At 45.6% G+C, this 14806-nt stretch overlaps 1 protein-coding gene across 1 annotated transcript in view; it reads right to left on the bottom strand.

The window, feature by feature from the left end:
- Positions 1–654: 654 nt before the first annotated feature.
- SLC18A2 (solute carrier family 18 member A2) overlaps positions 655–14806 on the bottom strand; it is a 38010-nt gene continuing 23858 nt past the window's right edge. Inside the window, exons 11-16 of the mRNA XM_032312040.1 lie at positions 13055–13133; positions 12819–12870; positions 11804–11867; positions 9868–9987; positions 9600–9733; positions 655–2919 (exon numbers count right to left, since the gene is read on the bottom strand). Coding sequence (XP_032167931.1) covers positions 2815–2919; positions 9600–9733; positions 9868–9987; positions 11804–11867; positions 12819–12870; positions 13055–13133 — 554 coding nt within the window. The 3' untranslated portion in view covers positions 655–2814. The remainder of the gene's footprint in view (positions 2920–9599; positions 9734–9867; positions 9988–11803; positions 11868–12818; positions 12871–13054; positions 13134–14806) is intronic.

Below are 14806 nucleotides of genomic sequence, written 5' to 3'. Positions count from 1 at the left end.
CATTTTATGATTTTGAGAGGAGGAAATATGCTGAAGATTGGAGGGTTCTGTCAAGCCCTAAATTTATCTGGATTTTTTGAAAGGCAGGTTGAAAATACTTGGCTCCTGATTATAAGGATGAGATCTTAATTTCCCTAAAAGTGAATAAATTTAAAATCACTTTAAAAATGTATTGTCTTTCTTTCTAAATTGAGATAATAGCTTTTCTTCAAGAGAAGGGTTTAGAACCCCTCTAGGATCTGAGTAGAACTGCAGTTGTCACACCTGTGAGTCTCACGCCTCAAAGAGACCCACGCACATACCCTGAGTTGTCTGGAGTTCAGGGCCCTGTGCCCTGTGGGCTCACATGCAGAAGAGCTTAGTTACTCCCATCAGATACGGTTATTTGTTCACGACAATCAGGAAAACAACATGACTTTAGAAATGCAGGGGCAACTTACTGGGCTTTTCCACATTGACACCATGGGACTAGTTACAGATTGCAATTCAAGCCAATTTTGCAAAGCCAAAATGTACGGTTCAGACTAACCTGAACTTTACCTGATTCCTGCAAGCAGAGAAGAATAGTTTTTAATTAGATATTCACAGTCAATACCTTATGCATTTTATTCCAGCGATCATGTCTGGTTTATAAAGGAATACAAACAGGCACAGTAGTGTTCAGAAGATTTATTAAGGAAACTAGCTAAAACATGTATGCACATACACTTAGCAGTCAAAAGAAAAAACTGAATATTCTTTGCTACTTCAGTGTTTTTGTATCTACTTTGCCAGGTACAAACATAAAAACCCATCTTTGCTCAAACATTCAGGAAGCTGTATATTCACGGTTAAAGTGATACACACGTTAAAAGGGGGGAAAAAAGCCTCACTTCACAGTCCTGCTAACCCCAGAATTTGAGTTCTATAAAAGACCTTGTAATTTTCCCCCTCCCAGATAAAACTGATACTTTTGCTCCCCAAAACAGTTCTGAAAAACCTCACATGTCTTTTTATGCTCGTTCTAGAGATCAACAGTGGCCATGCCTCTGCCAGTCATTCTCGAAGAGACTGAAGCCTCAAAGGCAAGAATGAAATTGGAGTAAATCGTACAGTACTGTGGTCAGGGAGAGCCACAAAGTCGCTCCCCTGTGGGAGTAGAAAACAATCCTGCTGTTAGCCATATGAGAATGCTTCTAGAGCCATCTTTCAAAGTCACAGACTCGTGCATGTTGCCCAGTGCAAATGTGTGAGTAGGAAACTTGTCTGCTTCCACCACACTGCCCCTGAACACCAGATTTCCAGTCACTCCAAGAAGCTTCATAAAGCAGATGGGAAATAGCAGCTACTCTCTTAGAGAACGACGAGGTCGAGTCCTTGTTCTAAAGTTCCTTGCTCCTTGTCCAAGTTAACAGAAACACAACTTTAGCTTAACAAAATACAGACATTGGGTAATTTTTGTTGACTGCAGAGCTACAGAATTAACAAGTATTATCTGAGACATTCTACACTCCGCACACTCCAGTCACATCTCGCATAAAACATGACAACTGACAGTGCTAACACAGTATTTGCTGATGAACTGAAAAGGCACGTCAATGTTGTCATGCTTAGGAAAACCACATTATACACAGCACTAGATGATAGAAGGATACACAGACATTTCTAGATGTTTCTAGGGTTTTTCTGTCTCTGAAGGGAATGTGCCCTGACCTATTATTTTTACCTGTTTTCCTAACATGATTCAAGATAATTTCATTCTTCCTCCATCTTCATTTAAAATTTGTTTTCACATTGATGTGAACAACCTTCAGAAGTCTAAAAAATAATAGTTGCGATTCGAAACTTAATAGATTGCTAGAAGACACTTGGATAACCTCTTAACAGGTTAAAGATATAGTCAGATTTTTTCACCTCACAGCAGCTATTAGGCTTTTAAATTTCTAAAAGTTGAACTAGACGTTAATGTATCTTATCACGCTTAAACAACCTTGACAGTGCAAGGTGTATCTACCCTCAATTTTCTTTCATCCTAAGACAACCAAGTATATATTGGAAAGGGAAAGCTAGTTGTTCATAACTATACTTCTGGGTGCTTTTCTCTGCTTTCACAACATTTACTATTTTTCCCTATTGCCTTTAGTGTCTGCTGCCGGCTACATGACATGTGAATTTATAATTTACAACCATCTGTTTCCAGGTAGATGATTGCATAGAAAACTAATGCCAGCTACAATTTATGGGTAAGTCCAAAAGAGATGGACTCAAGTTCCTGTCCTCTGCATTTGAGAAAACTAGCTTTTAGCTCATAAATACACACATAGTAATTACAAGGTAACCACCCTCAGTGTCACGACATCATATGCTGTCTTATTTGACTGTTTCTCAGACTTCCTTCTAGTTTCTCAGTGTTGGAAGTGTCTCGGAGATAATGTGTGCTTTAATTTTAAACACTCATTACCAATATTCAGAAAAAATATAAGATTTTTTTGCCCAAGTGTTCATGAATGTAAGTTTTTTTAAAAATTATATTTGATTTGGATTCAAATATTTATAGATTTACACTATATCTATTTCGTCAAAATATATTGTATAATATTTAATAAAATCAAATACATAAAATAAAGTTTTCAACACTATTTATACAAACCCCTAGAAAAGCTGCTTTTTCTTTATAAGGCTGTTGGCAATCAATCACAACCACAGAGAAGAATGAATAACCTTTGGTTGTTTTGCTTTCACCAGGGATGAATGGTATGACTAAGACAGTTCCGGAGGAGCCATTTCACTGGAAACACGGTTTTGTACAATTAAATTTGATGACTTTTGAGGATCTCAGTCACTTTCAGATTCTTCATCATCACCTATCGGATACGACTGGGTGTTATTCTGGGTGTACATTTTTGTTTTAATGGGGCAGTTGTGATCCATGAGAATAGCCTGAAAGAGAGCAAAGTGCAGGTACGTTAACATTTCACAAAGATAAGATGGTTTTAGCCTACCATCTTTAAGGATTACTAGCTGGAAAGCTGTGTCTAGCACCACACACTGTCAACCAGCCCTTCAGTGCCACTGCCAGGCGCCTGGCCCAGAAGCCTTGGGGTTCCACACTCCAGGACGGTCCCGGGCAAGAGAGACTGCGGACCTGGTCTCCGCCAGGGCTGTGAGGTCCAGTCAGGACCACCTGTGAGCCGTGAGGCAAGGGCTACGGCGGGTCACGCTCAGGAAGAGTTCTATTTAGAATCTTGGAATTGGGACTCGGGGGGATCTTGGAGGTCACCCAGTCCATCTGCTGTGCACGGATTTCACTGTGGCAACACAGGAAGGGCACATGCTGTCCTTAATGAGGTGAACTCCTGTTGGACGTGTGCCTGAGGCTAACCTGTGTCCCTTGTTTCTCGACGTGGATCCAGTTCTGATTCCAGCCATCTTCACAGACTCCTCTTATGGTATTTTAAGACCACCACCATGGCCCCTTAGGTTTCCCTACACTGAACATCACGGGCCCATATGTTTTCATAAACGGCATTTCCAGAGCACCTCTCCCCAAATCCTGGGTGTCTTCCTTTTGCTCAAATGTAGGATTTAAAACAACACACACAAAAAAACACTCTCACGAACAGAAAAATTTTGTGCCTTCTCATTGTTACTGAAAAATAAACAGTCCATTGATCCTCAATTGGAAAACATCCTCAGTAAGTCCTGGTAATCATGTTTCCTCTTGAACATGTGCAGACCAAGCCTGCTGTCTGAGCAAACAGCTCCCCCTTATCCTGCTAGGCCCGTGCCAAGCGATCCCGCTGCAAGACCTCCGCTTCACGAGCACTCTCTGAGGTGGGCCAACAACCCTGTGTGTATGCACAGTAATTAGGGAACATGACCTTTACTGCATGTAAAGGAACGTACTGGAACGGGGCAGATGTGTGCCAGACAGCCCTGTGCCAAAGTCTGTTCCTGCTGGAGGGAGGGGGCGACAGCACTGCATGGCAGGACACCGGGTACAACTAACGGACTCTCGCACCAGCTGTGCCTTTCAGAGTCTTACTCCACATAAACTATTCTAATACCTTTGTGTACAGCGTGAAAATCTACATGGAAGCATTCATCTGTTAAAATTTTTATCTCATGTTGGCCTATTGCAACCTATCTTGGTGTTTGTCAGCCCCCCAGGTCTTGCCCCATACATTTGATAAGTTCTGTGACTCCACTCAGTGCCAACCCATTTATCATTTGCTGAAAAAATCTAAAATTATCTGCCTGGGTGACATGTTAAGATAACGACTTCCTTGACCCTCTACGGCTGTCAGCTCAAAGTGTCTGCTGCAATTTTTTTTTTTTAATGCTTCGTGCCAAGTGACTTAATACATGTATTTAATAAAGAGCTCAATTTCTAAACCTCAGTCACTGAGGCAGCAGACATTGTCCATCAGGACCATTCTCCCCGTATAGATGTATCCTTGTTACACGAAAGGTTTAACCCCCAAAGAGCTCAACGTCTTACGTCCTCAGGGTAGCGATCCTCAAAGAAACATGTACGGAGGGCACCTGGGTGCTCAGTAGGTTAAGCCTCTGCTTTCGGCTCAGGTCATGATCTCGATCTCCTGGAATCGAGCCCCACATCAGGCTCTCTGCTCAGCGGGGAGCCTGTTTCCCCCTCACTCTCTGCCTGCCTCTCTGCCTACTTGTGATCTCTGTCAAATAAAATCTTTAAAAATATATATATACAGGAATCGCTTGTGGGGAGGGGGAGTTAAACCTGAAATTCAGGTCCCTAACCCTTCATGGCAGTGGTGTCAACATGCTATGAGAAGCACCAGCCCAGTGACACGGTCATCTGGAACTGCAGCAGGGCCAAAGGCTGGCACCTGCTGCCCTGCCCCCCAGGTCCATCCTCTCCCTCGCAGCAGCTCCGTGACTTCCCTCGAGGGGAGGACCGGTCCCACCACACTCAGGTGGAACGCTGGCCATGGGTGACGTGCTCAGGGACAGCTGTACAGAGGAGATGGGACGTGAGCAGCACCTTGAAGGGTGGAAAGGATGGGCACAGCAGAGGAGCTGTAGGCACAGCCTGAATTATCTACTTAACAAGCCACTAGGTAAAAGAGGGACACGGGCGCCTGGGTGGCACAGTCGGTTAAGCAGCGGACTCTTGATTTTTGGCTCAGGTCATGATCTCCATATTGGGCTCCACACTCAGCATGGAATCTGCTTGGGATTCTCTCTCTCTCTCTCCCTCTTACCTCCCCCTCCCACACCAACCACTGCCCCAACTATCACACTTGCTCACTCTTGTGCTCTCAAAAAACAATAAGTATAAAAATAAAAACAGAAGACACTAAGTAAGCCAGCGTGGCTGCCACAGAGTTCTGATGATGAGGTACACGGACATTAATTAGCCCAACCACAGCAAGACCGCAGGGCCCTGAATGCCAGGCAAGGGGCCTCAATCCCTGACCACAGGCCCGAGAGCCTTGGGAAGGATGGCCATCGCTCTACCCTGCTCGTAACTGCCTTCTCTCTCTTGGTTCAACCCCCCGCTCCATTAGATCTGACTCTGCATATATGCAGACTTCTTAAGGACCCCAGAAACCTAACACTGGGCACCTAGTATGGACTCAAGCAGCAGTGTTGCAAGGGAAGAAGTTCAGTCATACTGATGACGGGGGCACGGAACAGACTTCAGTGGTCAGAAGTTACCAATGCAGAAAAAATCATATTTGCACACAAAGCCTATTCCAGATAAATAAGGTTTTTTTTCTCAAAATACTGTTTCATTTCTTTTACAACCTAGCTTACTGGCTTCTGAACCTCTTTTGAAAGACAGTGTGACAGTTCTGCTTTTATAACAAGTTATATGTGATCAAAGAAGCCCGATGGCATAATGTAATATTCCCAAAGTTCCAGGGACAGAGAGAAGCAAACAGGATCCAGTGGGAAAGTCAAGTATGTAGAGGCCACAAAGAGCCAGGCTCAGGGAGCCACCACGTAATTTAAGCCAGTGGTCTGCTGGGAAACAGTGTCTGACTCTCCACCGAAGACAAAAGGGAAGAGGAGGGTGTATGAATTCACAGCACAGCCCAGAGCCTGAGATTTGAACCTCTGCCAAATGCCTGGTTTTCCTATCAGACACAGAGCAGAATGAGGCTCTCCGAAGTGGTAAAAAGCTTTGTTGGACCAAATGAAGTATATAAATTAAATACCCAGCTGGGGTACTGAGACAGGAAGAGCACTGGAGGGCATACCCAGGCTGGGCAATTTTGAAAGGTATCAGGCCTGAATGCTAGGAAGTTTTATTTACCATATCTACGGGGGAAAAAAAAAAAAAATAGAGATGGTTTTGCATATCCACTATGTAAATGTCCTGTAAAGGGATATATTTCTATAAATAGATTAATAAAAGCAGGTCTTTGCCTGGCCCCTGCATTCAGGAAACAGAGTCCCCTGGAAGGACCCTAGAACAACCATGAGAGAGCCAAGAGTCACCCAGGAAAAGCCAGCTGTGATCTCAAACACCTACTTTCCATTCTGGGCCACAGCCAGAAACTTCAAGAGTAAGACGCAAGAAACGTGCCCTATCTTCAAAAATAATTTTTCAATCTGAAAAAATATCCGTATCAGCACACCGCTATTCTCAGCCAGATATTCTGAGAGCCATGGGCTGCATGTCATTGTCATGTACCTAACACAGTTGTCGGGGCGCCTGGGTGGCTCAGTGGGGTTAAAGCCACTGCCTTCAGCTCAGGTCATGATCCCAGGGTCCTGGGATCGAGCCCCACATCGGGCTCTCTGCTCTGCGGGAGCCTGCTTCCTCCTCTCTCTCCCTCTCCCTCTCTGCCTACTTGGGATCTCTGTCAAATAAATAAATAAAATATTTAAAACAAAACAAAACACAGTTGTCCTCACATGGCAGAGGGGTATTTCTTATACTTGCAGAGGGACCTGAGCGGCAAACAGGTTTTTTTTTTCCTCCACCGAACTGATGATGAAAGAAAGAGGAAGTGGGGGAGGGGAAGGGAGGGGAGGGGAGGGGGAAACAAAGAAAGAAGGAAATCGAATACACCAAACAGAAGAAACACTCAAGTGCTCACAAACTAATTCATGATTCTGTGACTGGGGACCCATGAAAAAGGCATTCGATCTTCCAATATAAAACGGCTTAAGTCCAAACGTCTCATTATCAGAACACTGCCTAATGGAAGAATTATTTGCTCCCGTTTCTAGGCCATTTTCCGGCTCTCCCGTCCCCTGCATTTGGTAACTGCTCATCCTGAAGGCCAGCACTGGTCGGGACTGGATTTTCTCAAGTGGACAGTAATCGGTTCCGTCCCCTCAGTGGCACACTGCCAGCCCAGCCTCACTCCCCCGATCATGAGGTTTCTTCCTGCTCTGCCGGCTCCGCCAGCAGGCAGCCGCTGTCAGCCACCCTCAAAGGCTACCATTCCACTAGGCAAATGCAACCCGGTGTGATACCTTCAACGAAGGGCAGCAGTTACGAGCAGCGAGATGCACGTTCCTCCCAAGTTTTTAATGATTCCTCTTGCTAGGCATGTATCAAGGACTTTGACATTTTACAGTGAAAGTGGCTTTCTAGAAGCCTGCAATGCTTGCTGCTTTGCCTCTCAAGACTGTCTCTTCCTCTTCCCTTGGCATTTTTAAGTGAACTAAAGCACAGAATTACATGAGGGAAGAGAAGAGGCTCCAGGCGTCTGCCTGCTTCCTGCAGGGCCTCATGGGGACCCCACAGCAGTAGCTGGGGGGCGGGCTGATCCCCCATTCATCCTCAGCCCTCGCTCATTTCCTCCGACGCCCAGGATAAGCCATCACACTGCTGCCGACACACAGATAACCCAACAGCCACTAACGTCCGCTGCTTGGCTAAGGAAACCCATTCAGCAGTCCTGGGGTCTCAGTAGCAAAAGGAAGTGCTCACCTCACAGAGGGGACAAAGGGAGGACAGCAGGGGACCTCTGAGCGGACAGTAAATCAGAGCACTTGGTAAAAGCAAGAAGTATGTGGTGGCACTGGAAATAATAACACATTTATTGAGCATTTACTGTGTGCTGAGCACAGGGCTAAGCAACCTGTGGCATTCTCCGAATCCTCACGGCACGGCAATGAGGCAGATGCTTTCATTTCCCCATGGGACAGTTTGGCTCCAAGGCCATTCCAGCCCTTCACCATCTCTCAAGAATCTTAAACAGTCTCTTGGGTGACAGGAGCATTTGTAGGTGATTTGTCTGGTTTTGGACAAAAAGGGTTGGGAATAACCTTCCTTCATCCTTAATCAAACTGATACAATGGCAACAGAATGACAGTTTTTAGTTGTTGCAGTGTCAGAATTTTCTGACCCTGGCTGGGGCAAGGCACGGTGCCTGGGTCAGGCCAGAAGACAGGAAGGAAGATCAACAAAGCACTACGGGTTGTTCAGAACTAGGGGTGGGGGGGGGTGTCTCAGCAAGAGGAAGGAAACAAAGGGGGGTCTCCATCGGGATATTTCCACACCTTCCATTCCTTTTCTTTCTGTCAAACGGGTTGTGAGCAATTCAAAATTACCTCAGTAAAGGGCATAAGGCCAGTGCCCAATGCTGAATATATTTCTTAAATACACTGAAGGAATTGATGAATAGAAAGAATGCTCCGAACAAATAAAGGCGCCCATAGCCTAACGTTAGAATCTGCGTCTGTTTTTAAACCCGCTCTTTGGGGAAATTCATAAAAGGGCAGTTTGAGAAATGCCAAAGCATCAATACCCACTTCAGTTCGACCATCAGAAAGAACTTCTGATGTACCCCCAAGAGAGCATCACAAGTGACCCTCATAATCACAAATACCGTCTCTCCCCGCCTTGGTGATCTCATTCATTCTTAACCTAAACCACTCCTCTTCCAGCGGGATGAATCTGTCACCATGTGAGGTTTTAAAAACTCCACCACCAGGTCTGAGGGCTGTCAGGTTAACATGACTATTGCATTTCAAAATTCAAGTTTAAAACCAATACGTGAATCTGTTCAGAAGAGGAACACCTTACACTCAATTCTGTATATTTCATCTGGATATGACTGTGGTTGTGAAATTGTGAATTTAAAGGTTACCCATGCTTCTGTGTGCCCAGAGGTACATGATAGTTTTCCAAAATGCTCTGTTATCTACACCAAAGCCATCTCCAGAATCTTTTGCAGTAAGGACTGAAACACTATTACTGAAAGCTGTAAGGCTTAGGAGAAAAGCAGATAGCACCACAAATGGCTAATCTCGGGACTTGGCACAAGAGGCAAAAAAAAAAAAAAAAAAAAAGAAAGAATGTTCAAGATTTTGAAGAACTGAAGAAAATAACACTGAACTACCTTACCCCATGTCTGGCTGGCAAAAGAGCTATACAGACTGCTAACATATGTATAAAAATCATTTCATTCTTCACATTTATAAACAAAACTTTTGATACAGCAAAAGAAATATGGTCCATGTGGTATACACTCAAAAAGAACTCTGACCATTTATGTTTGAGTGTTCTGCCCAAAAGGAGCAGAAATGTATTTCATAACTAAGCCATGAAGAAACTACACAGAAAACCATGCTAAAATGATCAAGAAACACTTGACTGCATCCTAAAATTTTCTTACCATTTTTTCTTCCTTGGCAGGTGGACTTCGAAGAAAAAAGCAGAGAGGAGCAAAAAGAATATCAATTATTCCAATAATGGTCATGAGCCATGGAAATCCAATTGCCTTTGCGACAGCCCCACCAGCAGAAGGACCTTTCAGGAAAGAGAGAATTAGATCAACCTCTCTCCAGATGTCTCACAGAGAGAAAGACACAAAAGTTTAAATAATTTTCAATCATGATCATGCATTAAGCTGAAACGTTGTTTTGAAAAGCCAGAGCCCTTACCTATGGCGTATCCCATGCAGAATGCCACATCGGCAATGGCGTACACGCTCCCGTAGACAGACACGTGCCGCAGGTCAACCAGGTAGCCCATGATGGGCATCATTGATGAATCCACCATTCCTGCGGACAGTCAGGGAACATGGTCTATGGAGAACGGACATGATCCGAAAACGCGGGGAATATCAGGGACCGTGTCCGAACCTCACAGCCTCACCAGTTCTTCCCCAGTGGTCACTACCCGTCACTGAAGACCGACAGCCAGTCGCGGAGGCTGGGACTAGAACCCAGGCCACCCTTGCCTGTTCTCCACCTTACCTCACCTGTCCTCCACGGTCTGAAGGGCCCATTCTCCAAGGGAGAGCTCCAGTCCTCTGGTGACTCCCAGACCAGGCTTCACATCCAGGGGGGTTGCTGGCTGCCGGCTACCAGCCGTGTGGACCCCCTCACTTGCTCCCAGCTGGTACTTTCCAGATTAACTCTCTTCCGGTCCACAGGCCCCTTGCCCTCACCCAGGGGTCACACCTACAGGCCTCACACCTTAGCCTCACACACGGACCATAAGAAGAAGTTGGAAAGTATCGGGAAAGACGGGAAGGAATCAGGATATGAAGCTGTCTGAGGGATTACCAAGAGCAGGCTCTTGGAAGAGACTGAAAGAGATCTGCTAATTTGGGGCTCAAACACCAACACCAACGCCAGTATTAGAATCCCTTATTCCTTCATCAGTCAGGGACAGGCAGCCTAAAAAAAGAGTGTGTGCTGAGGCCCGGCTCATGGCCCTGGCGGGTGAGCACGGCCTTATCTCTCCAAACCCTGGCTTTCCCACCCGTCAACTGGTGCAGATAACGATCGGCTAGAAGGAGACAGTCTGTGGACACCTCCAGGGTGTGCTTCAGCGCTCGCTCCCTCCCCTCCACCAAGTACTAACGGCAAGAGGGAGAGGGACGTTTCTTTCATTCAGTGAGTATGTATTCATGCCCTAACATGTGGAGGGTGCTGAGGCCACGCGGTGAGCGAAATGGAAGGTTGGACGGGCCGCAGGGAGTTGAAACATGCATCACGGTTGTCACTGACACCATGAGGTGCCGCGCGAGGACAAACCCGACCCAGCCTGGGGAGTGTGCAGAGCCTCCCTTCTCTCTTCCCTCTGCACCGAAGATTCACTTCTTGACAGATTTAGCATTTACTCTTATTAGGCCCCATGTGTATATTACAAAGGAGAAACAAATGTATACTATTTATCAAAAGTGTGCTGGGTGCCTGTGTGGCTCAGTGGGCTAAGCCTCTGTCCTCCGCTGAGGCCATGATCTCAGGGTCCAAGGATCGAGCCCCGCATCGGGCTCTCTGCTGAGCAGGGAGCCTGCTTCCCTTCCTCTCTCTCTCTCCCTGTCTCTCTGCCTACTCATGATCTCTGTCAAGTAAATAAATAGAATCTTTAAAAAAAAAATGTTCAGGAGGTTTTTCCTAACAGGTGACTGTCCCTCACATTACAAAGACTCGTCCCTTTGAAGGCGAGAAGTCCTGCAGCTCGGTGGTGATCAGAGCCTCCGTTCCTCTTTTCTGTACTAAACCTTATAAAAAATACAGGTGAGGTCTCTGCCCGCACCGGGTTCATGGGAGCAGTTCCGTGCACAGACCTGCGCCCTAACAAACGGGCTCTGAGTGAGGGATTTTCTTGTTTGCCCGAGGCCAGCCACGGAGCAGCCGTTTGCCTCTGTAAATATCAGGCTTTTCAACGTACTGATTTTCTGGAAATAAATGACCAGCAGGCAGAAGCAGGTCTATCTGTAGATAATTGACAGGCTGCCCACAGCCTCCTCTGAGGCTTCCGGAAATTTTAGGTTGAGGAAATAGACTCTGCCCAAATCAGACGAAACCTTTCTTAGTCATGGAGAAAACAAAGTTTCAAATTTCGGCATAAAGTTATGTGACTTACCAATTGCAAAGCCAACTCCAAAGTTAGGAGCTATGAGTCCATAAATGTTTTTTGCAAAAGGAATCTATAAGAGGAAATAACATTACACTAGAATCACAATATCCAACTGTAAATCTTCCGGGAAAATCTTCAGGACATGCTTTCTCAGGCCTAGTGTGCTTGTTTCCTTCTGAGGAAAGTGGGAAGAAGGAAGGGGGCGGGGTTTGGGGGGAACCGGGACCTCCAAGCCTTTAGAAGCTGAAGCTGAAATGGGTTTCGCGACCACCAAGGAAAACTCGCTGACTGCCGGAGTGGAGATCGGCCTGGACCTCACTCTACTTCTGACAAGGACCAGGAGGCCTCACTTGCGGTGGATACTGGCCATTGGTAGAAGGTGTTTTATTCTAGGAAACAATCTTGCTATTGTTTCGGCTAGTAGTCTGAAAGTGTTTTATATACATTATTGATATATGTATAAATGTATACATATATATTACACATACACACATATAAATTTATACATATGTAAATTTATATTTATTATAAACTTTATAAATAAATCTATAATTTTATATGATCATATATAATTATATATAATTTTATACTTTATATATAAAAATATAGAATTGTATATAAAAATATATAATTATATCATTATAAAAAATTTGTAAGTGAATTTATAAATAAATTTATAAGTATAAATTTATAAATATATTTTTTGAAAATTTTATAAATATATTTATAATACACATTATAAACATCACAATGTTTAAGATGTTGGGGGGGAGTTGGGCACTGACATACACAGTATGCAAAAAACATGCTACATGACCTTCAACTGACTAACCTCAAATTAAAAATCTTGTCCAAAACATTTAAGAAGATTGAAAAAAAATTAGAGGAAAATGGAAGAGGTCATAAAACCAAATATCAACAAACTTTAAATGGTTATAAAAGGTTTCCTAGGGAGTCTAGTCCAAAGCAATAGTTTTATTTACAGAGCATTACCCCTTGTCAAATATCATCTTTTACTCACACATAAAATGCTGATGCCAACAATTATCATTCCTAGAAGAGCGCAAAGCCACCTGCCAAAAAACAACACATAAAAAAGCACCTTTAATAAATGACCACTTCGAATTTTTCCTCAGGTCAAATCTTCAGTGGAAATCAAAGCAGTTGCCTGTGATAAGTAAGGCAGAATCATGCAGAATTTGCCTCAAAGAGCTACATTTTTCTAAGAGAGTGGGCGCTGTCCGCATATCATCTTACCTCCCCATTTTGTGCGCGAGCATCCCAAAAATATTGGTTCCGATGAGATAAGAGATGCTAGCTGGCAAGAAAGCGATGCCTGTAAATTTATGAAAAGGACACCTTATCAGTATTGATCATCAGTCAACTGTTAGAAAAAGCAATAATTGTCAGACACCACGATGCTGATGAGCACCGAGGAGAGAAGTCCCAGGACCTACACGCAAGCAGCTAATATCCGGTGGCGGACGGATCCAGACTGGACCCCATGGGCCTGATCTGTCCTCACAAAGCTGCTGAGACGCTCCAGAAATGAAATCCGCTCCTCTATCAACAGCTCCATCTTCCCTCCATCTGTGCCTGCTGGTGGCTGCGTGCGACCTGACACGGGCGGCTCCCGCCGCGGGAGTGGGGCCACTGTGACCCCACGCGCGCCCCCGGCCTCACCCCTTTGTAACTTTACCACGGAAGGAGGACACAGGCATTAGGGAAAAAACGTGGGAACATTAAGGACCAAGAAAAAAGTTAAAATCATCCCAAACCCCCTCACTCCGAGGATGCGCACGGGGATCTCCTCCCGACAGTTTGTACGCACGAGTTCGCACACACTCAGATAAATGCGCGCGCACGGGACTGTAAGAACAAAACAAAACAAAACATGGGTTTATGTTATTGTTCTATGCCCTGTTTCTTTCGACTAGCATTATGAAGATCTTTCCATGTCTGAAAAAAGAAATGTCCATGTGGTCCTTTTCTGTGACCGACATTGACATGTCCAAGGTTCCACGCTCTCCCAGAGACCTGGCATCCCTGGGGCCAACCCTGTGCCAATTTCCAGCTGCGGGTGGCAGTGGTCACCTTGAACATCGTCTGTGCCTTGAACAGAAAGCCTCCTCGAGTCCCACCTGCCTGGCTGCGGGGATTGGTCCAGATCAGCTCTGTGTGGTCCCCATCTGTCATCACGACAATAGACCATCTCTTCTCGAAAGATGGCTTGTCAAACGAGTCATACTTTTGGTGTTCTTCTTGGACTCAGTTATACCAGGTTTGATTCTAAGCCTTGCCCACACAAATGGTGAGCCCTTCTCTGTCCCCAATCCCACGACTGTAACAAGCCAGCACACACGCCAGACGCTAGACGGTCAGCAGGTGGGCACTGCTCTCGAAACGCACGGGGCCCGCGGCCTTTCTTGTCTCGGCAGCTCAGCAGCACGCAGACAGACAGGTGGGATCTGGCCCCCGTCAAGCATACAGAAGCCTCTCCCTGCAGCTCTGCGAGCACGAAGGCCGTCAAACCCTCCAGGAGGCTGAGCCTGCCAGCACAGGCTGGATTTCAAAATGATTATGTTCAGGAGCAAAATCCAAAACCAAATCATCCTGGCCTTGGTGATCAGGGAGATGAGAATAAAGAGCGATCTCACTGCCGTGTTCCAGGAAACCATTTCCGTCACGCTTGCATACAGGTGGCGAAATGACGGCTGGGCGCAATCAGATTCAGCAAACACGACTGAGAGCATGGGCCCGGCTCAGGGCTACAGCGAAGCCAGTGGCCACAACGTGGCTCTGGTCGCCATGAGCACGTCTCCAAAGGAAGGAATCAGATGACGACTGAACTGGGACGGGGCAACGTCAGGGACTGACGCAGGTACGGACGCAGTACTGGTACGGACGCAGTACAGGTACGGACGCAGTACTGGTACGGACGCAGTACAGGTACGGACGCAGTACAGGTACGGAACCCAGAAGCTCCCCAAAGCAGCTCCTAACTAAGCC

The sequence above is a fragment of the Mustela erminea genome, chromosome 14 (genome assembly GCF_009829155.1).
Source record: "Mustela erminea isolate mMusErm1 chromosome 14, mMusErm1.Pri, whole genome shotgun sequence".
Classification (NCBI taxonomy): Eukaryota; Metazoa; Chordata; class Mammalia; order Carnivora; family Mustelidae; genus Mustela; species Mustela erminea.
The sequence above is the reverse complement of the archived record's forward strand: the minus strand, read 5'-3'. Positions and strand labels throughout refer to the sequence as shown.